General features: G+C 40.0%; 1 protein-coding gene across 1 annotated transcript in view; it reads right to left on the bottom strand.

Moving 5' to 3' along the window:
• The window catches only part of LOC108098859 (aminopeptidase N), a 304344-nt gene that overhangs the window by 244157 nt on the left and 36042 nt on the right, over positions 1–24145 (bottom strand). Inside the window, exon 2 of the mRNA XM_043208485.1 lies at positions 10980–11043. Within this exon, the coding sequence (XP_043064420.1) occupies positions 10980–11039 (60 nt within the window). The 5' untranslated portion in view covers positions 11040–11043. The remainder of the gene's footprint in view (positions 1–10979; positions 11044–24145) is intronic.

Raw genomic sequence — 24145 nt, 5'->3', positions numbered from 1 at the left:
TATTTTTTAATGAAAATAAATAGATTAATGGTTTTGGTCTGTTTTTATTTAAAAATTTGACTCCATAAATGTACTGTTTAAAATATTTAACAGCCAGGTAATTAAGTCTTGCGAACGTCTCTGGGAGCTTTCTGCCCACTTTCAATCTCTACCTGGAATCTAACATCGAACTATTAGAAAACAGAATCGAACACTTACAAGCAAAAACAATTAACACTATTGAAAAATCCGAGAGGTTTTTCACGAAATCGAAAATATTTGGGGCAAACACCAAGGTGATATTTAAAACACAATTTATGTTTTTTTACCAATATATTTCGGTTGCTCATCGGCAACCGTCTTCAGGGCAACTAATCGAAAACAAAAAACAATCAACATCAAAAATACACTTTTTTGTTACAATTTAAATATTTACATACTTTTGACACGTCTGCGCCAAGTGACGTGGAGTTATAAACTAAACCTAGTTCCCTAACAAATGTCTATATATATGCGCGCAGTTTTCTGTGTCCGTTTTGTAGTTCATCCTAATGTTTGTCGGCGTTTTGATTATATGTAACATTTCCATCATGTAGCGCTTCCTGTAGTGTTGTTCTTGCGCCAAGATAGTTGTCTCTTTAAAGTTCGGAGAGTGTCCCTGTTTGGCACAGTGGGACATGAGTGCTGTTTTTTGTGTATTCGTCTGGTGTCTTAATTTAAAATCAGATTTATGTTGTGACAGTCTAGTTTTTAACTTTGATTTGGTCGTACCTATATAAATACTATTGCAATTATTTTTGCCATCTCCATTGCACGGTATTCGATATACTATGTCTTTTTTGTCTGTGGGAGCGATTTTTGATTTAGTTTTATTAAATATTTGTTTTAGTGTGTTGTCGGGTTTGTGGGCTATTAAACTATTTTCTTTGTCATAGCAATCAGACTGTGTAAAAAAAATTTACATTCTGTTACTCCACCCCGGGAGCTTAGAGCCTCTACAATTTCTTGTAGAGGATTCGTTATCAATGATTTTCGATCGTACCGGTGATAAGCCAGTAGCGACTTATCCTAGCGGTGGGGATGCCACCTGGCGCCATCTAGGAGTGACGAAAGTTTTATTGTTGGGTCCATAGTAACGTGGACGAGGGGGTGTGCGGGTCCGGGGAGCCGAAATTTGTTACTAATGTTAAGTGAGCGATAGAGCATAGAAGTGGTGGAGATTTGGAAAAAGAGACCGTTTCTTTTTCTCGGGGAGCCTGGGGCTCGACTTGAACCCGGGCCTTCCGAACCGGAGGCCAGCGCTCTACCTGCTGGGCCACCGTCCCCCCACTGTGTAAGGCGTTCTGAAAGTCCAGGTACATATGTAACCGAGATGTAGGTCCGTTCTTTTTTTGGTGGTCTTTGATTGTAGTCTGATTTTAATTATTTGTCCAATAAAGATTTAATCATGTGTTTCGGAAAGTCATTATTTGTCAATATGGTTTTTATTTCGTTGATTATTTCTTCGTGGAAAATTGCGTCTGAAATCCTTAGCATCCTATTTATACAGCTGCTGGCTGTATTTCTTATCATCATCTTTGGATGTCGAGAGTTAAAGTTGATGATTCGTCCTGATGCTACGAGTTTCTTATAACATTTTAATTTTAGTTCGTTTCCACGTCTAATTACGACTGTATCTAAATATGCTATGCAATTGTCCTTTTCTAGTTCCATCGTGAATTTAATATTATTATTGAAGGCATTTAAGGTGGTCAATGTATTTTCTATTTCGTCTTCTTTAATTATTCCAAAAAGGTCGTCCACATATTTCGTCAATAGTCTCGGGGGTCGTCTTAATTTCTCCATCGTGTTCTGTAATAAAGTTTCCATAACAATATCAGCAACTACCGGTGAGGCGGGTGATCCCATTGGCATTCCTTTTAACTGTATGTATAATTTAGTTTCATATTTAAAATATCGGTTGTCTTGAATACAGAATTTAACTATGTCCAGAAATACTTTACTAGGAATTTTAGTGTGTTCTTTCAATATCGTCCATTTATTATTAATTATGTCCAATGCAAGGTCTATAGGAATGCTGGGAAACAGGGATACTACGTCAAATGAAATTAATCTTTCGTCATCGCAAATATATGTGTCGTTAATTTTGTCTTTAAACTCTACCGAGTTCTTAATGTTATAGGTCGAGTTTGTAGTAATCCTTTTCAAAATTTTAATAATGTATTTGCATAGTTCGTATGATGGGGATCCTATTGAAGAACAAATGGGTCTAAGTGGTGTTCCTTCCTTATGCATTTTCGGTAGTCCATATATCCGTGGTGGTAGTGCCGTCGTCGTCGTCAATTTCGTCTTTTCTATCCGGGTGATAAGTTCCATCTTATACAGTTTTTCCACAATTTCATTATTTTTTGTCTGTAGCCTCGAGGTTGGATCTATCCTAAGCGTCCTGTAATTATTTCCTTCTTTTAATATGCTCTCCATTTTTTGTTTGTAGTCTTCTTTTTCCATTGCCACCGTCTTGTTTCCTTTGTCCGAATTTAAGATTAAGATATTGTCATTTTTCTTCAAAAATTTCCTAGTCTGTTCAACAGTGTCCATTATTGCACGATCCATCCCATTCTCCTTATTCGAAGTTTTAAAGTCTTTAACTAATAAAGAATCGAAAATTATAAAATGGACTTGCGGTGTAGCAGCCTAGCTGGGGATTTTCCGTCGCACGAAAGAAGACGCAAAGACGAATCGATGTAAATGCAATTTATTGCGCAGGCGCAGCCAACAACGACGAGAGATTGATATCGACTGACTCACACGAGCAGTGCCAAATTCTTACGAAGTTACAACTCTCAAAGCTTATCAGTATAAGAGCAAGAGTAAGAGTAAACTAATTTACAAGCGAGGCTAAGAGTACAATAACTTCATGTGACTTCAATTTCATCTACTTCAATTTATAATTATGTACTTATTATTCTAAATTTACATTTGACTGCTTAGTTGTTGGAGCAGTCAAATGTAAATTGTAAATCATGCACGCAAACGACACCCCTCTAAGAAAAATTATTCACCGGATAACCAAAAATAATACAAAAAAAGTACCGATCCTCTACCGTCGTCCGCTGCATTTCTCTAGGTCTAAGGCTGCAAACATAGTGCGGCTGAGACGAAGATTAAGATAAAGACGAAGCTGGAGACAAAAAAACAGTACAAAACAATTTATATGAGTTTGCTCGTCCGTAAACATAGTGCGCGCAAAGACGAAGACGAACCCGAAGACAATACGCAAGCAATCAGCTTCAAACGGTGCAGTACTGTTTTTGAAGACGAATCGCTTACTATTTTGCCTTTGTTATTATTTCTCTCTCTTTCTACCCTTGCTTGGCGCAGCGCATGTTACAATTCACACAGGTATAATTGGGGTTTTGTTAAAATTTGTCCAATTTTTGATAATTAGCGTTTCAATTTTTAACAGAATGTAATCAAACGTGCTGGTTTTCATTCTGGTGTACTCCACAAATTTTTTTTCATCTTTACGCAGCTCATTAAATTAATGATGAAATTCGCCGAACGCTTTTCTACCCAAATTAATTGGGTGAATTCTTTCATTCACTTTTTTTGCTATATTTCAATTTAAAAAATAAACTTTCCTCCAACAGCAGCTCATCATCTGATGAGAAATCCATTGCGACTAACATCACAAAATCGCAACAGATTCGTCTTGCACTATGCAACCTATTCGCTTGCTAGCAACGCAAACAATTCGTCTTCAGCTTCATCCTCATCGTAATCTTCGTCTCAGCGCGCACTATGTTTGCAGCCTAAGATTTCAGAAATCACGCACAGTAAACAGTATCAGTGATGCACAGGTCTCTGCTATTCAGTCGACTTCAAGACTTCTCAACTTCGTTGAGAATAGACGATCTTTTGTCTTCGCCCCACGCGTGATTGCAGTGATTTTTTTTATAAACGATCTACAACACAAAGCAAATCTTTGGAAGATTTTGCAGAAACATTTTTTGCAAAAACACTTATAACTTTCACGCATCTCACAACCAACTGAAAATATATATGTATAATATATTACAAATAAATAAATATAATTTCATTTGATTACACTTTGCCCCCTTCCTATCTCACAATTATTTTAAAGCGTCTCTTCTCACTGCACAGTGGTCCGGATGCTGCCATAAATCCAATTATTCAATAGTCCTGGATTTAAACCTGTCTATTTCTAATCAATTCTTGAATATTTGAACTATGGTTCCCCAAAGTATTAGCTTGTTTTAATTCCGTTTACATACAAATTTTTAACCTTAAAGGTGACAAGTGGCGAAAATCCTATAAAAATATAATATAATTTTTTTTTATTTACGAACATTTATTCCATAAATTTTTTTTAACAGTTCATTATTACTGTAAACTATATCACCAATAAAAATTTTCATCAATATGTATTGTTCTATCCTGTTCATCGAGAACTAGTGAGACGTTCAAGGGGGCTTAGATGGGGCCACCAGGCGGGTCGCAGGTTGCGGATAGCGAACGGCCTTATTCATAAGGTTAGTTGTGAATAAGCGCAAGCTAATAAGCAACCCCGGACAAACAGCGGGTACACCGAAGTCAGTGTACTGATAAGACGCTTGTTTGGCCGTCTTCAAATTGTAGCCTTACACACCCCTCTTCCCCCACAATTACCTACCAACTTCTCTTCCCACAATCTCACTCCAGTGCCGGACTAAGGTGTCATCCGACCCGTGCCGATAGTCAGCCTGCCTGGGGGCCCGGATAAACAAATAGCCCAGTCTCTCACGGATGGTTCAGGCAAGTGGCGACCGCCTGTCCTAACCGCGCCTTACCCGGGTATAGCGGATCTCTGCCCGCGTGGACCATACTTTCTCAGCAACTCGTGGGATTCCATTATGAAGAAGCATACGAACACCAAATTGCCTCAGGACATCCCTGCCTCGAGTGTCGCAAGACACTTCATAAACCAACTCTTCGAGGGAGAGCGACCACAGGTGGGACCATCCCCACCCAGGAGCGCAGCCACCGCCAGGAGTGCGTCTCGGACGCAGAATGTGGGACATCCCCCACAATGGTCAACTTTTCCAGTCCGGGAACGTGCGCGACCAGCAGGACCATCCCGGCTGGTTCGTCCACCCCCCCGCGGCTGGACAGAGGACCAGGCCTGCCATGAAGACGGATGTCCTTCCAGCCAAAGGACAACCTGGAGGCCTAGACCACCCCAACAGGAGAGGCCTGCCGGGGTCCAAAATAAAATGCTACCTTAGATACCTCCATCAGGGCATGTCGCCCGACGAGGCACTGAGGAAGGCAAAGGAGCCACGACCAGCGGCCTCAAGTAGTGCACCTGCCAGCAAGCGGGGTAACAGCACCCTCACCCCTCCGACGAACACCCCAAAAGGGTTGAAGTCAGAGGGCACTAAAGAGGTTAAGGCACCTCCCTCCTGCCCAAAGCCTGAGGAGCCTTGCACCTCAAAGGCGGCGGCAGCACGGAGACCTCCCCCTAGGGCATCTGGTATCCACTTCAGGGTAGGATACCTCCTCATCGAATGCCTGAACCAGGACTCAGCGGACTGGCTGAGGGCCGTTGTGCCCTTGCTCAGAACGTGGAAGGGCGTGCCCCTAGAAACCAAGGTGGGAGAAGATATCCCCGCGGCACATAATGTCACGGTCTTCTGCCCCAGAAGCGCGGAAAGAGATAATGAGGAACTCCTCATGATGCTTGGGCGCCAGAACAGGCTGGAGACGGATGCCTGGAAAGTGGTCTCCCGGAAGAACGATGGAGGCGGGGCACTCCCTTGTCATCGGGATCGACCAGCTCACCCGAGACGAGATCGTAGCTAGAGAGCACCAGCTCAACTTAAGGTTCGGTACCGTCTCGGTGAGTGGGCTAAGAAAGGCGGCAAAGATGGCCGCAGCAGAAGGAGCGCCCTCTGGTTCCCCAGATGGCAAAGTGGAGGTCGAGAAATCCCTCGACGAGCCACAGGAGCCTATGGGTACAGAGGAGGACCCTAGCGCCGCTATGGATGTGAGGAGTGAGGATGAGGAGCATCCTACGCCCTCCCCGAAGTCAACACATGAGTCTCTCCTGGACTATAACGACGAAATGGAGGCCGACGTCACTCTGACGGATGGCAGAGAAGGGGAACACCCGCCCCCTTCACCAAAGATGGAGCATCCGCTCCAGTGATGGCTGCATACAGCAGCACGAGTCTAGCCCAGGTGAACCTACACCGAGCCAAGGCGGCATCAGCCGTCCTGGCCAGGTTGTTCACCAACCAACATCTCGGGCCAGCTCTCATACAGGAGCCTTGGTGCAATCAGGGCATTAAAGGCCTGTACACCAAGGAATCAAAGGTAATATGCGACCAACGGGGTACACACCCAAGAGCATGCATATTAATAAGAAAAGATATCAATTATAATATCTTTTCAGAGTTCCTAAGTAGTGACTGAGTCGTGGTAACTGTGAGCGGCGCAGGAAGGTTACCAGCGATCGCCATAGCATCGGCGTATTTTGCTGGGGATGCAGCATGCCCACCACCGGAAATCATCGGACTCGTGGAATGCTGCAGGAGGAAGAAGATGCCCCTAATCATCGGGTGTGACGCCAATGCACATCACGTGATATGGGGAAGCACCGATGTCAACAACAGAGGTGAGCAGCTAATAGAATTTATTGTAAATAGTAACCTAGAAATCGGTGATGTCGGGTCCACACCGACATTCATTACTAGAGTAAGAGAGGAGGTCCTAGACATAACTCTGATAAGCAGGTCTCTTGGGCCACTTATTAAGAACTGGCAAGTGTCGCCAGAGGAATCAATGTCGGATCACCGAATCATTAGATTTGAAGTAGACTTCAACACCGCTAGGGACGTCCCCAAAAGGAATCCCAAGAAAACAAACTGGGATTGGTTCAAGTCCTCCCTTGAGCTCAATCTCTCTAACGAGCCGTCAGGTATACCCAGATATTCTTTAGAATTGGATCAGGCAGTGGATAACCTCTGCAAGAAGATAACCAATGCTTTTGAGGACAGTTGCCCTCTTGGCAGACGGAAAGCAGATAGAGACGCCCCATGGTGGAATGACAACCTGAAACGGCTCATAATCTCCACCCGCAGGCTCTTCAACAGAGCAAAAACGAGCGAAGATAACTGGGGACAATACCAACAAAGCCTGACGCTCTACAAAAAAGAGATCAGGAAGGCCAAACGGAAGAACTACAGAGACTTCTGTGAGGCAATCAGCACTTCCCATGAAGGGGCAAGATTGCACAAGGCTATGGCCAAAGTTGCACCAGAAAGTAACCTAGCCCTGAGGAAATGTGACAACTCTTACACTTCCGACGACAGGGATAAACTAGCTTTACTCTTTAAAACACACTTCCCCGGGAGCTCACCCCTGGCGGAAGATACGTCCAACCCAATGGAGGCATCGTCCACTCCAAGACACCTTGGTCTCTCTCCGGAGAGACTAAAATGGGCAATTGGGACCTTCCAACCATTGGTATCTCTCCATCATTCCTGCAGCAGGGACTGGATCTACTCCTAACCCGCTTAAGGAGACTGATACTAAGCAACCTAGCAATTGGACACATCCCAAATGCGTGGCGTAGAGCTAGAGTGGTCTTCATCCCCAAAGCAGGGAAGAAAGACATCACCAACCCAAAGTCCTTCAGACCTATCAGCTTAACTTCGTTTTGCCTTAAAATGTTGGAAAAGCTGGTAGACTACCATATTAGAAGCACAGATCTTAAGGACTGTCCGCTGCAACCCACGCAGCATGCATACAGGGCAGGTCGTTCAACAGACACTGCACTGTACCAACTTTGTCACACCCTTGAAGGGGTAGTGGACAACAAAGAAGTTGCCTTTCTGGATATAGAGGGAGCCTTTGACAATGCGTCGCATGATGCTGTCTTAGCGGCCCTCGCCAGAAGGAATATAGACGCGACAACAAGAAGGTGGATTGGAGCCTTGTTAAGCTCCAGGCAGGCAATGGCGACCATTGGCAACAGCACAATGACCGTTGCCACAAGCAGAGGATGTCCGCAAGGTGGTGTCTCCTTTACTATGGAGCCTACTAGTAGATGAACTACTAAAGAAACTCGCCGACAGAGGATTACAATGTCAGGGCTATGCCGATGACATAGTAATAGTAGCCAAAGGGAAATTTGAAGAAACGCTTTGCGATATTGTCCAACTCGGACTCAAGATAACGCTCGACTGGTGCAGGGAAGTTGGGCTTAACCTCAACCCCGCAAAAACAGTCATTGTTCCTTTTACAAAGAAGTACAAACTAAAGAAGATGAGACAAATCATGCTACTAGGTACTCCCGTAGCAATAAGCCGGGAAGTTAAGTGGTACCTCGGAGTTACCTTCGACAGGAGGCTAACGTTTGCAACCCATATGCAAAAGACAGTGGATAAGTGCCTCAGGGCTCTCTTCACTTGTCGGAAAATTGCAGGGAAATCTTATGGGACCTCACCCCAAATTATCACAATTATACCTTATAATTGTGAGGCCAATACTCACACATGGGTCAGTAGCCTGGGTTAAACGAGCTAGGCTCGTTACCGCACAGAAACAGCTCCAACGGCTGCAAAGACTGGCATGCATATGTATGACAGGAGCAATGAGAACCTGCCCCACTGCGGCACTGGAAGTTCTCATGGAACTCACTCCGCTTACAGCGGAAGGCCACCCTACTAAGAATCACTTCTTGTGGTAATGGCAGTGACCGCATTCTCAGTTCTAGGGGTGCAGCAAAACTACTAGTCGAACTTCTCCTGAGCTCACACCCCAGGGACGAAATGACAGTAGAATTCATCTTTGAAAAGAATTTCTCTGCTCATATGAGCAACATGGAAGAATGGACCACCATGAAGGAAGTACACTCCATGGCGAGTCACACTATAGCATGGTATACGGACGGGTCTTTAACACACCAAGGCACTGGCCTTGGAGTAGTAGGACCACAAATCAAATACCATGAATCGTTAGGCCAATACACCAGCATATTCCAAGCTGAAGTTTGCGCCATAGGACGGCGTGCAGAGCTCAATATGAAGCGTGGGTACACAAACAAGGACATTGCGATCCTCTCGGACAGTCGAGCGGCAATTACTGCACTATGCAGTAATAGAATCACCTCGAAGCTGGTACGAGAAGTAAGAACAAAGCTGAACCTTCTGGGCAGCAACAACAGGCTGTCATTAAGATGGATTCCAGGACACAAAGACATATCCGGGAATGAACTAGCCGACAGGCTAGCAAAACTAGGGGCGGAACGACCCCTTATAGGACCCCAGCCTTACTGTGGCATAGGCAGACACACAGTCAAAGATTACCTAAGAAAAGGAGAGGTACATATGAGGCAAGCCTGCTGGGAAGACACCACAGGCCAAAGACAAGCCAAAACCCTCATCGTCAATTATGACATGAAGAGGTTTAAGAAACTTATACAACTAGGGAAGAGATCACTTAGGATAGTTACCGGCTTATTAACCGGACACTGCAAACTAAGGAGACACCTATTTAATATAGGGATTATAAACAGTAAAACATGCAGATTCTGTGATAGCGAGGATGAAACCTCCCTACACATAATATCAGATTGCCCAGCACTAAGTAGCCTGAGGAGCAGAACCCTCGGGTCCAGGTTCCTTACACTTGGGACCTCTGGAAGCATCGACCCGATAAAGCTCCTTAACCTTATCGAAGGAGCCGGGTTGATGGGTGAGCTCTAAGCTCAGATAGGGGGTACAATAGATCCAGTTGGGTCGAGATAACCTTTTCCCCCTAATAATAATAATAAATATTGTTGTATTGATGGGATTCTCATTTAATTAGCAAAAAATTGTTTTTTTTTTTTTAAATTTTTTGGAATCGAATATTTTTATCCTTCCATTAGCTTCCAACCAGAGACCATATAGGTAATATTAGTTTACATCTGTACTACAATACCCAATTTAAAACTTTTGCGCAAACGCAAATGCGAACATTTTTTCCACACCTGTTGTTGAAATTAAGCACCAGCCTAATCAGCAGTGACAGCGAAAGCGACAAAAACAAAGGTTAATGATTTTATCTTCCCTAGTTCTCCTTTGCGCTCATTCTCATTCTCTTACGTGTGCTTGTGCATATGCAGTTACTTTAATTTGGGCAGTTGTGCTGCTTTATTTTAAGTATACCTACTTTGTACTAGAATATTCTTTCATTCCAATTTATGCGGTGACATTGGAAGGAGGCTAGGGTAAGATCAATTGTTTTTTTTAGTTAAAAAAATGTCTTAAAAATTAAAAAACAAAAGTCCAAAATAAAAAGTAACAAAAAAACAAAAATTCAAAGAAAAAAATGAAAAAAAAAATTAAAAAAACATTAAAAAAAAATTAAAAACAAAATTTTTTTGTCAAAAAAATGTAAAAAAAAAAGGACAGTCAAAATTTACCGTAAACCTCCACGTGGCACTCTCTGGGGTCGTGAAAAATTAGATAATATATTCACCAGATAATTACGGAAATCACAACTGCAATATTGGAGCCGCCATTTTAAATTTTGAAATTTCCACTTCATATTCGAAATCAGCGAACCCCCAAATGCAAATTTCGAACTCTACATTGAGTTTCTGATTTATGACCACTTTTTCCATATATGTAGCCGGACCACTGTGCACTGCTTCGAACTACTTCCAATTACTCATGTAAACAATGTCTATGGGCGTAACAACTTTTGAGTCTCGGCGCCCATACCGACAGCAGAGCCTTAACGCTTTATAAGCTGGTGGGTGTACAAATTTTTAACAACGCGAATCCCAGCGTATTTATTACCAGAATTTAAATCAGGAAAAGGATTTTAGATCTAAAGAAATCGACAAATTTTTTAAGCATGTAAAGACTCTATAGATATGTATATTTTTCTTCGCAGTTAACAGCGGAAGTAAAATGGGTGATTATAAATATTTAGTATTTAAATCTTACCTGTAAAATAGGGGCAAAAAAATAGTAAGGCCAAGTATACTTGTGGCATTTTGACGTCATTCACCTATATGAAATTTCAAAATGATATAAAAAAAAATTATTTACATTGGATTTTATTGAAAATGTAAAAGCTTATGTTAAACCAATCACTCTGCAATTTGTTTTTTATATTATGAAAAAATTATCAGGCACACAGGAAACGCTAGGCCGAAACTTTAGCAGTCAAAGCTAAAACAAGTAAAAATGTTTTTAATATTAGGACAGTTACGTATTATGTCACCTATTATAAGATGAGATTCGAGACTTTACCCAAATCCCATTTATAGGCCTTTATGTCTTAAAAAGAATCCCCTAGGGCCCAAGGCACCTCTAGGCCAAAAGTTGTGTAGTTATTGCACGCAGCATAAAAGACGGAACCGGATGGATCGTGCGGCTATATATATATATATAACGGAAAAAATGACTATATCATATATGTAGCTGCCATGTGAAGTGATCAAAAATTCTATATAGAATTAATGGAAATAAAATGATAACGTTGTTTTAAAATATGATGATATCCGTAGCTCCACGGAAACTAGATACTCTGAGGATTCCGATCTTGCCGGGTATGACTTTTTGAAGACAAGTGGCCTTCTCAAAGGCAGAATGTTGTCCTTCTGACTAGACTAAAATAAAACCGTGAGGCAAACAAACATTTTAATCAACGCTTGTAGACAATTGACGTGCCCCACGGTTTTATTTTAGTCTAGTCTATGCATATGTTTATAATAATAAAAAATTGTATTATTTTTTGGTTTTTAGTACATTTATCTTAAACATTGCAATGTATGTTTTACATAAAACCGTTTAACTTAAAAAGTTTTTTTTACCTATTTTTATTTTCTAGTTTTTAGTTTTTATTTCGCATTTTTTTTTTTTTTTTTTTTTTTACATTTTGTTCCCACGAGTAATAGACATTTAAACGGTCGACGCCGCCAGAGGTCCAATAAAGAGGTCCAATAAAGATGCGCCTGAGTCATAAGGGGAAAACGCTAACGACATATTATTTTTATCCACCCTAATGCCATACAGTTCTCGGCGCGTTTTAAGCTTTCACCTTAACTTGGATGGTGTACCGCTAACGACATGTCATTTTTAGCCACCCTAACGCCACACAGTCCTCAACGCGATACAAAATCTTGACTTGGGTGGTGGATTCAGGCTGGATTAATGAGATACCTAAATTACAGATTCGATTTCTAAATTTAAATCTTATTATTATACGCCATTTAGTGGCTGCGCCCATCTTAAATATTGGGGTTGTATAGTGCACTGTATTCTTCTTGTCAAGCCCTTTTATTTCATACCCAATATGGGTGGGATTGATAAAAAAATTGTTATCAGCCATTTGGTAGCGGCGGCCATTTTAGATTTCAATTTTGCATAGTAAATTGTATTCTACTTGTTGGGACCTTTCATTTGATACCCATATTGATGGGATTGATAAAACCTAACCTTTAATTTTATATAGTACATTATATTCTACTGGTTGAGCACTTTCATTTGATACCCATATTGATGGGATTGATAAAACCTAACCTTTAATTTTATATAGTACATTGTATTCTACTGGTTGAGCACTTTCATTTGATACCCATATTGATGGGATTGATAAAACCTACGTTATCCGCCATTTTGTAGCGGCCGCCATCTTGGATTTACAATGTTATTGATATTACTATATTGTATTGTCCTCGGAACTGAAGGTGTGATCCAAATTTCAGATCAATCTGACAACAGTGTAGTAGTTAAATAATGTCGAGGTTGTGCTTTAATTTCTATAACTTTATTATTCTCTATACCCAACCGCTCCTTTCAATCGCCAGGCACTGAGTGCCTTTTTCTCTCTTCCTTCTTCTCCTCATTCAGCCGCGTGAGCGAGCTCGCAATACAATGATCTTAAACTTAAACTTATTCTATTCTATGCTATGAGAACGAGGGAGATGACTATACATCTTTGGCTCTATCTCTAATTCTTATTCTATGGTACAGTGGGCCTTGTAGGTAAACATCCTTCTACAACTGGAAGGTACTTAAATTTCAATTTCTAATTTTAACGCACCAAAAAAAAAAAACAGGGTAAGCTAAATAAAACCTAAATTTCCCCGAAAACGTTATTTTTAAAGTCGGTGAACATCATAACTCAAAATCTACTAAACCGATCCTTTTCAAATTTTTAGCACAAACTCTCTACATAAATATGTACGCAGGTAATCAGAAAGAGTTTTTTTACGCATATCACTTTCTATTTTTAAGATGATCCGTTAACTCCCTATGATGTCACCGCAAAACAACTTTTTCTTTAGGCGTTTCGGAAGATTAACCACCACTGGCTTATTTCTAAATATTAAAAAAAAAACAATTTTTTTCTAATACTTCTCAAAAATTGAACAATAACATGTAATTAAGTTCAATAAAATAAACTTACTCATAGCCAACTCTTGAAGATGTACTCTTATTTGCTGAAACCTATGAGAAAACAACAAAAACCGTTGCAGCGCTCAAAGAGAACATATACAAACAGGATCCAATCAATGCGATCCACACGTACACAAAAAAGTTTGCAAAAAGTGGAAGTGATGCCAAATCGTTCAAAAGTGATTTGAAATCGTGCTCTGGTTGTGGACAATCAATCACAGGCCCTTTAGCATTTGACTTTCTACCGCACCTGCGACATACGGCGTTTTTGAATTTGCATTTCTCTCTTTGGTGAGCAAATAACCGTAAAGTCAAGTCCAACAAGAACGAAGCAAACGAAGTCGAAGTGTTCGAAGCAGTTTACAGTGTCACAGGTCAAGTAAAATGTCAACAAAACAGAAAAGTCATTGATCTCGAAATATTTAATCAAGTAATTTAATTTCAAATGGACTCCGGAGCAACAGCATCCGTGATAAACTCCAATACATACGCGCTGCTGAAGAAGCCAAAATTGCAAAAGTGTTCCCGAGTTTTACATGCGTTTGGACATACACCAATACCATTGCTAGGGGAGCTGCACACTGTCGCAAAGTGCGGGGAGAAAGAGATAGAAGTGGTCTTAATTGTGGCAAATATAGAAACTTCGACTACTCTTTTCGGCATGGATCTATTTAACGTTTTCGGATTCGATATCATGCAAGTATCAAACATTTATGAGGTGCGTAATGACAAAGTAAGTGAAATCTGCAACAAATACAAATAAGTGTTTGAACCAGCTATGGGGGTTACTAAAGACTTCAAAGCCAGCGTATTTCTAAAATCGTCAGCAACGCCAAAGTTTTATAAAAGCCGCATAATTCCGTTCGGTCAGATGGACAAATTTAAAGCTGAAGCAGACAGACTCACACAAGCCGGAATTTGGAAACCAGTCAAGTTCAGCAATTGGGCATCCCCAATTGTGCTCACACCTAAGCCAGGTAGCGATATTCGTATTTGTGACGATTTTAAAAAGGCAATCAACGCACAAATCGACGTCGAACTGTATCCATTACCAACAAAATAAGCTCTATTTCACATCATTCGTCATGGAAAGCAGTTTAGCAAGATAGACCTCAAGGGTGCCTATCTTCAGATGGAATTAGAAGAGGCTTCGAAAGAAATCACGGTGGTTAACACACCACTGGGCCTATTTCAGTATCAGCGTCTTTCTTACGGGATTGCAAGTGCACCAGCCATTTTTCAATGATACCTCGAACAACTTCTATAGGGATTAGAAGGTTTTGGCAACTATTTAGATGATATCATGATCTCAGCACCTACAAGCGAGGAACATCTGAACCGAATCGACCAAGTTCTCAGCATTCTTCAAGCGAACGGCATCAGATGCAAAAGGCAAAAATGCTTCTATTTCAAGGACGAAATTGAATATTATTTATTATTTTTATTATTATTATTTGTTTTATTGTTTTCCCAGGACTACAAGCTATTGCTTATTTATTATTGCCCTAGTCACATTGAATTTAAATTTAATTTAAGTTTAACATATATATATGCTTAAAGTAGCTTAAAACTATAATTTAGAAATTAAAAACTAAAAATTAAAAAGTCTTTGCTTGATTTTAATAAAAAGTCTTTGCTTGAATTATTATTAGTTTTATCAACTTTTTAATTTCAATTTAAATTTTTTTCATTTTTTAATTTTATTTTCCTTTTTATTTTTGTTTTCATTTTTATTTTTCATTTTCATTATGCTGTATTTTGATATATTCTTAATACCGCCCTTTTGAAGAGCGTATCATTCCCAATTAGTTTTATTGAACAAGGTAGTTGGTTCCAAATGCGAATAGCGTGAATAAAAAAAATGCCTTTCTGATGTCAATGTTTTGTGCCTTTTAACTATAATGTTTTTCGTTCGTTCTGATGAGGCAAACTGAAGTTTACTGTACAGGTACGCCGGTTCTTTTGAATAGATAATCTTGTGCAGTAATATTAAAGTTCTAAATTGCATGTAGTCTTTTATACTTAATCCTAATATATTACATGCTAGTGTCGAGACATGATCATACAACCTCAGACCGTATACATATCGAAAAATATTGTTGAAACAAACATTGATTTTACGGAAACTCACTGAACCACAATTTGCAAAAATTTCAACACCATACATTAAAGTTGGGACAAGAGAGGTTTTGGCAATTAATAGCCGAATGTTCATCGGTAGATAGTTTTTTGTTGTATGTAACATTCTTAGCAGACCATAAGTCTTGCCAGTTGCTTGATTTATGTTATTGTTCCACGTTAATGTTTTATTAAATATGACGCCCAAGTTAGCCGTATGGTTCACATATTCAATAGGTGAATTATTGACATTGAGTTTTTGTATATTGGAAGTGTCGATATTATTTTTGTATATTATCAATGCTTTTGATTTTGATGGGTTTAGACCAAGTCCATTTTGTTTTGCCCATACACTTATTTTTTTAAGCTGCTCATTACAAAACTCAATACATTCATTGATTCTATGTAGTGGACGACTTACATACATTTGTACATCATCAGCATACAAGTGAATCAGTGTACCAACGCACACAACATTGACTAAGTCATTGACATATATCACAAAAAGCAAAGGACCAAGAACAGAACCCTGGGGTACACGACGTTTCACATATTTAAAAGACGAAGAACAAGTGGACGTTACAACAGCTTGACATCTATTACTTAAATAAGACGAAATAAGTTTAATTGCCGTATCAGAGAAGAAAAACAGTGAACGAAGCTTTGTGCAAAGTGTCAAGTGGTCATCAGTGTCAAACGCTTTGCTATAGTCAAGAAGTGTTAAAATAGTGACTTCGCCTTTATCTAGGTGTTCTCGAATTTCCTCGGATATTTTAATGACTGCTGAGGTAAGGCTTTTGTTTTTCCTGAAGCCTGATTGCAGATCGGTTATTAATTTGTTATCGGAAATAAACTTGTTTACTTGAATAGCCATTACATTTTCGAACACCTTCGATAGAAATGGCAAAATCGATATAGGCCTGAACTCACAACTTCGTCCTTTGGGCACAGGAATAATTTTAGCCGCTTTCCATGCATCAGGAAATGTGGATGTCATTATAGCTGTATTAAAAATATGGGTTATATATGTCAAGATTTTGGGAGTGAGAATTCTCAAAAATTTAGGGCTTAGGTCATCAAGTCCCACTGCGTTTGATTTAATCCTGCAGATGCCTGATAATACTTCGCTTGGGCTGACACATGTAAAACTAAATCTTGTATCACAAATATGAGTTGGTGGATAATTCAGATATATATTTTCGGTTGCTTCAGGTACATTTATGCTTAGGAACTTATTGTTTAACTCCTCCACATTAATATTTTCTATTATTGCACGCTTCTGTTTTCCTATACCTAAACTTTTAAGACGATTCCATGTCTGCTTAGTGTTCACTGCGTTATCAAATTTACTACTTAAATAGTTACTCTTGGCCGAACTAATAAGTTTAGTGACTATCTTCCTTAATTTAGCAAAGACGTAATGAGAGTCAGTTTTATATCTCTTCCATTTATGAAATGCCTTATTTCGTTTTGCTATTGCCATCCTAATATCAATATTGAGCCATGGGTTTTCCTTCAGTCTTACTTTTTTCTTTTTAAGTGGTACGTGTCTGTTATATAGGTAGTTGATGTTCGTTTCTAGCTGTTGAATTTGACAATCTATTGACATTAAGCAAAAAATATAGTTCCAGTTTATTAAGTCAAAATCATGGGCAAGGCCGTTGTAATCTATATTTCTAAAGTCACGGAATTCTATGCAATGGTCAGTGTAGTCTGGGTAGGTATTATAAGTCAGGAAAATGAGGTCATGTTTAGAGTGGGCTGGTGCTGCCAATTGGTCATATTTTAAAATTTTCTCAAGATTGTTAACGAAGAACAAATCAATGAGCGTATTTGTCGAATTTGTAAAATGTGTAGGATTTGTAGAATTGACAAGCGCTAGTCCTATCGATTCCATATTACCTAAGAGTCGATTGTCTTTCAACATGTCACAGTTAAGGCCACCAGTCAGAATGATGTCAGTAAAATCAGAGGCAAATGTCGATATAAGGTCTATCAAATGAGAAAAGTCAATATTATTGTTAGGTCGGTATATACAGCCTATTAATATTTTACTCTTATCTGGTGCATTCTTAATTCGAAGGAAAATGTACTCCATTGGACTATCAGGGGGCTTTGGCAATGTACAGACACATTAAGTTTTTTGTTTACATATATTGCAACACCTCCACCACGACTAGGACGATCCACTCGAAACACATTATAACCATCACAATCTATTAATACGCTACATAGATTAGGTAAAAACCATGTCTCAGACACACATATAATATCGACATTAGAGTTAACAAACATAAATCTAAATTCATCAATTTTTCTTTTAAGCTTTGTGCATTTATATGGCATACGTGTAGGCCAGGCTTTCGACTAGCAAGTATACGAACTAAAGTTTCACTGTTCGCATTGGATTTTGCGTTAGCTGAAGTCATATTGGGTAGTTAAAAATCCTGTTAAATATTTGTCAGTGTACAGCATAATGAAAATTTTTAGATAATAATATAAGCTTAATAAAATAGGAAAAGGGTTAACACGAGTGTGATTAGGGAAAATAAAAATAAAAAGGGAGTAATTGTGTTCGTTGATTAAAGAATAGTAGTTAGTATTAAGAGAGAAAATAGTGAGTGCTACTGTTTATGGGATCTCTTTTCTTCCAAGCTAAAAGCTCTTGGTAGCTTTCAATTGCAAAGATCTCACTGGATTCATGCTCTGCAACAAGCTGCTTATTCTTTTTCATGCGCATGGCCTCTTTGAAAGCCTCGTACGCACCTTTCGGAAGCTGCTCATTAATATAAACTACAGCAGGAGAGTCAATGCCGAAGTGCTTTAGAGTCAGCTGCTGCTTAGTTTCTCTTCGGTATGCCGCCGTTGCTCTTAGAATGGCTGCCTTGTCTCCAACGCGTTCCAGTTTAACCATGATCGCTGTGTCGACCACAGTAGTTGTCGCGTTTCTCCGTGTTGTTCTGTAAATTTCTTTTATTGCCGGCGCGGGTGTAATGTGAAGGTTGAAGCACATGGTGTTAAACAAATGTTTCAATTTTTCCCCTTCCACCTTCGGCACACCGTGGATTCTTGAGCCACAAAATTGGACTCCAGAACTCCCAGCTTCTGCCTAATCGCATCCAAATCCGCAACCTCGCGCTCGAGGCACTGCACACGCTGTGCCAATTGTTGGACCTCGCCAGCCAGACCCCCCAGGCGCTCCTCCAGTATATGTAGAAAGCGCTCCTCAGCCTCTTTCATTTTAGAGGAAATAAACCGCTGGTCAATAAGCTGGATCAATTGGGGCGACGGAGCATCCGATGATCTCCCTCCACCCAGGTCGGTTGCAGTGTTTTCTCGCTGACGCTTAGTTACAGGTGGCATTTTTGTTGCTTTGTAATTAAGTTTGAGTGTTTATTCTTGAGTGTTTTGTGCTTGAGTTCTTTGTTTTGCGTTCTATTTGAGTGTTTCCGCTTATTCTTTCGATTGGGCCTTGTGCTGTTATTTTTCCCAATTCCGTTTTCGTTTCCGTTTTGACGCACCAAATATTATTTAGAGTTTTGTATTGATTGTTTATTTATTATTTGGCCAGATCGTATTTTTGTGGTCTATGTTTCCAACTTCGTTGCCTTTTCTTGTGTTTCACGCACTTTTTGCGAGATAAAAATCGACTTTTTTCGCAGTATTTTTAATTACTCGGCGGAGCGATGTAAAAACACGTCTGCATTAACTTGCAACACAATTATCTGCCAATATTTAGGGCGAAGAATCACCACACTCTCTTGGTGGTGCAGGATTGTTGCTCTTGAAGATGCTGCATGACCAAAGTTGGCCAGCAGCAACAACAGTATGGGAGCGAATTCATATCGACTTCGCCGGTCCAATTTTTGACGCTATGTGGCTCATATGCGTAGACGCCTATTCACAGTTTACATTTGTAATCCAAATGTCGTCTACAACAACCGCCAAAACGATCGCTGCATTGTCTTCGATTTTCGCCATCGAAGGATACCCGAAGACCATGGTTAGCGACAACGGTCCTCAGCTGACTGTTAGCAGTCAAGAAGAACCTCCAAGACAATATACCACTGAGGGTAGCTATAACTAAATATCTTTCTTCTTACAGGTTCACTCCAAATGCCCAAGGTAAAACTCCAGCCGAGTTAATTTACGGTACACCAATCCACACAGTGCTTGGTCAACTTTTCGAGAAGCTTGTCGAAGCTAAACAGACAATCACCAAGTACGTCCCTAATCAAACGGTATACGCTGGACACTATTCAAGGGGAAAAAAGTAGATTGAAGGCATAATCGACCGTCCAGTTGGAAAAATGCTTTTCATTATTCGCACCTCAAATGGGTATATCAAGCGCCATTTCAACCAGCTGAAACCAAAGTTGTCAACAAAAAAATCCATCGAGAAACCTCCAGAGTCATGGTGGATTCCTGAACTGCCAAAGCCATCCTTAAATCAAGAAATACAGCGACAAGAACAACCGCCAACACCGTCAGTTGTTCAGGACCTGATCCTGCTCCTGTGTCTGGCCCTCCTGAACGCGCAGCAGCCCCTACCCAGCAGCCGAGACAGATACAATCTACACAACGTAGTTCCGGCATACCAGTACGCCACAGCAGCCGTGTTCGCCATTAAGTCGATCGTTTTAAGCCAAAGGACTTCAGACGACCTTAACATGTATATGTATAATGTATTCTCGCTACACACACATCCAAAACTATTTTGTATTCCTTTATTCTATAAGCACACACATGTGTACACACACGCGTTCCTCATGTTCATTCAATAAAGTTAGTCTGTACCAAGCACTCAACGAGATGACTTCGGCCATATACAACAGCTGTCAATGTGTCATCCCTATCCACGTTAGCACTTAAACGTGGCTCCATGTTAGTAGGAAGATTTTGTTACAATTGATGTAATTAAACCAAATGGATCATAAAAATTAAACTTGTTGACATTAAAATTCGCTTGGGGACATGACGATCGTTGAGAAAAACTGAATCGAAGTTAATCAGAAAAAGGATCCCAAACTAGTCCAAAGTGTCTTCACGACAATAAACTTTATACCTGACGAGAATTTTTTCTCACTTCTTCACTTGAAACGCCACCAGAGACCTAATCATCCACATAGAAATCTCTAAAAACAAGTTTCACAATAAGAGAGCTGATGCATGGCCCTTTTTGCCAAGTAAGCCGCTAGATTGGTTCCATAAGTCACCGTGCTTAGTTTGTAAATAATCAACTCATCGATACTCTGCAACTTCAAAAAATCGAAGTATCGGCCTAGTAAGAAGAAAGTCGATTATAGGAGTGATCAGTAGAATCCTTTACAATAAGAGATAAAAAAGAGTTTTGAAATCCCCCCAAAAACGATTTAGCAAAGTTTGGTGTTCTGAAGTGTCGGCAACTTCCGATACATAGCATTTAGGAGACACCTCAGACCCCATAAAGTATATATATTCTTGCATCAGCATCACGATCTGAATCGGTCAGTGAATCCGTCTGTCCGTCGGTCCGTCTGTCTGTTTCTTTGTAAACTAGTCTCTCAGTTTTGAAATTATCTCACTTGCTTGTTCTCACACACGCAACCGCATTCTTTTTAAGATTCTTACGCTCTTAACTTTGTGCGACCGCGCTGAGAGCGAGAGAGGATAGAAGAGGATAGAGAGATCGTTCGTCAGCGGTTAGAGAGGGATGGCGATCCTCGCATTTTCGTGACGGTCATGAATCGGTTTTACTCCGTTCCCGAAAATCCATAACGCGCCTAAAGAAATTTCACTTCAAAAATATCACAAATTGACAAAATGGCGGTGAATTTTTGACGTGAAACGTTTTTAAAATCGCGCCGAAACATACGGGTACCAGGTTTAAAAACTGGACCGTAACGAAATGGTCTATATTAGACTTCTGCATGAATGCACTCATTTGTGGCATAACAGATCTGTACAGTAGTGTAGTGTGTTCAAAAACACTGCACTCATTCTTTACTGTACAGTATACTCTATAGGTCAGAAGAAGATAGCACAACATTTTTAGTGTACTCACTTCGAGTGGGTTCAGTATATGGTTGTACTCTTCGTAAGGAGTACTATATTTTTCCTTTTTTAAACACGCTGTACAGCTTGTATGTTGACTGTGAACAACTGTGCAGATGAGTGCAGTATGTTTCAGTTGCCAAAAATTTATTTTCCGAAAAACTGTTCAAAATTGCCACCACTGAAGACATGGTAAACAAAATAATGTTCCTTCATTACAATATTAATAACTTAAATATAGATTCTTTAATAACATAAAATAATTATTATAATTAGTTTAAATTTAAATATAAATAATTTTTAATTTTTTTATTTTATAATAAATACATTTAAAACGATAAAACAAATCAAATTTTTAATCGGACATACATACACACGTGAACTATACATATATGTGTGTATGAACCAGTCATGAAGTTTCACTCACTGTACAGTAAGTCAACTGCACACCAAAACACTGTACAGTGCGTTGACTACTGCACACCAATTTTGCTGTCCTCATTAACAGCTGTACAACTATGGAATGAGTGAGACTACTGTCATTCAAAACAGACAATACAACCCTATTCACTCACACCCAAATATACTGTGCAGAAAAAATAGTGTGCCCACTTTTAGAATAAGTGATTCATTTGTCGTTTTGAATGCATTCATGCAGAAGTCTAGTCTATATCATCGTACCTCAATAATTAAAAAACTATTAGTCTTAGAAACAAAAATGTGGTGTAAATATTTCACTTATATAGTCAGCTTGCTGTTATGACATTGAGTTCGTGTCGGGGTCAAGCGGGGCGGCGGGGGAGGGATACTGCAATAACTGTGCGAAACCGGCGCTCACGCGTGTTTATATTCAGTGTAACTCGTGACTCCGACTTTATAGCGTGATGATTCTTTCGTGTGTTTGTCAAGTTTATTTAAACCGATTGATTTACACAAAAATAAGTGTAATTTGGACGGTATTTATATTTAAAATAACCAGAAAGTGACAGTAAATATATAAACATTTGCCATGTCGGCCTCAGCGCGTGCAAGAGCCAGCCAGAAATATAAATTAAGGCTAGCGTTACAAAGAGGGGGCTATGGGCCACGCACAGGTACCCCAATGTCTGGCGCCGAGCGAGCGAGACGGTTACGGGAACGTCCCAAAGCCGACCTCGCGAGTACCACTGGAACACCTATACTTATGGACATAACGAATGAACAGACAATCGATATATCTATTGGATCTGCCACGGAACTGAGAGATGTCAATATCAGTAGAAGTGAAACAATGCAAAATCATTGGCGTTCAGCGGACAAACGCTTCAAAACGGTATTTGAAGCCAATTCGTTTGGTTTATCTTGCAGTGTTTGTGATCGTCTTTGGTTCGAAAAAGACTTAAAGAAAGTGAAGCATCGCAACATTTCTTTCCTTCAAACAAAATTCCCCGATGAAAATGTGACGGAATTTCGCTTATGCAGTACCTGTAGCAATTCGATAGATGCCAATAAAATCCCAACGCTGTCGCGCTCAAACGGTTTTCGTTATCCTCCAAAGCCGAGCGGGCTGCCGCTGCTTGACCCGATCAGCATTCGATTGATTTCGCCGCGGTTACCATTTATGCAAATTCGTCGATTACGCTACGAAGGTAACTATGGTATAGTCGGCCAGATAATCAATGTACCTGTCGATGTAAACAACATGGTGCAGCAATTACCGAGGCGGATAGACGACGATTTTGCTTTTTAATGTCAACATAAAAATGTAATTTCTATTAAGTACCTGTTCTATTTTATTAAAATACTTAAAACAGCGTCCATCTTGTTTTCATTTCAATCTTTTACTTTAAAGCGATTCGCTAACATAGACGTTTCACGTTAAAACCAACGGCCGTGTGCCCCGACACAGCCCCACCCGATTTTTTTTTGGGATCGAATTTTACCCAAAATTTTGGTCGTTTTTGGCCTGACAAAATTTGATTTTTGATCGAATCAAAAAATCGATAGGTCATTGTAGGGAGAACTACAAGGTGGGTCATTTAATTTTGACCCATTTGGCAGCCTTGTATCTTTTGACAGCGTCGACAGATCGTCAAATGTCATACCACGTTGGAAGCGTCAGTCGAAGACAATTAATACCATGGAACAATACAGTCCAAAGGAACGCGCTCAAATTGTTCAGCTCTACATTGAAAATAAATTCTCAATTGTGTTAACCCAACGTGCACATTTCTTGATGAATGGAGGCGTAAATAAGCAAAATTGTCGATTTTATGCCACCGAAAATCCTCAATTAATTGAAGAACAGCCACTTTACGACCAAAAAATTACAGTTTGGTGCGGTGTTAGCGCGAATATGATCATCGGACCGTAATTTTTCTATGACAATGATGGAGCCACGATAACCGTCAATGGTGAGCGTTATCGAGCAATGATAACCGAATTTCTGATGCCTATTATTCGTGAAAATGTCATGGATAACTTCTGGTTTCAACAGGACGGGGCAACTTGCCATACAGCTAGAGCAGCAATCGATTTATTGCGAACATTGTTCCCTGGGCGGTGGATATCGAAAA

The sequence above is a fragment of the Drosophila ficusphila genome, unplaced genomic scaffold (genome assembly GCF_018152265.1).
Source record: "Drosophila ficusphila isolate 14025-0441.05 unplaced genomic scaffold, ASM1815226v1 contig_470, whole genome shotgun sequence".
In the NCBI taxonomy this organism is placed as follows: Eukaryota; Metazoa; Arthropoda; class Insecta; order Diptera; family Drosophilidae; genus Drosophila; species Drosophila ficusphila.
The sequence above is the reverse complement of the archived record's forward strand: the minus strand, read 5'-3'. Positions and strand labels throughout refer to the sequence as shown.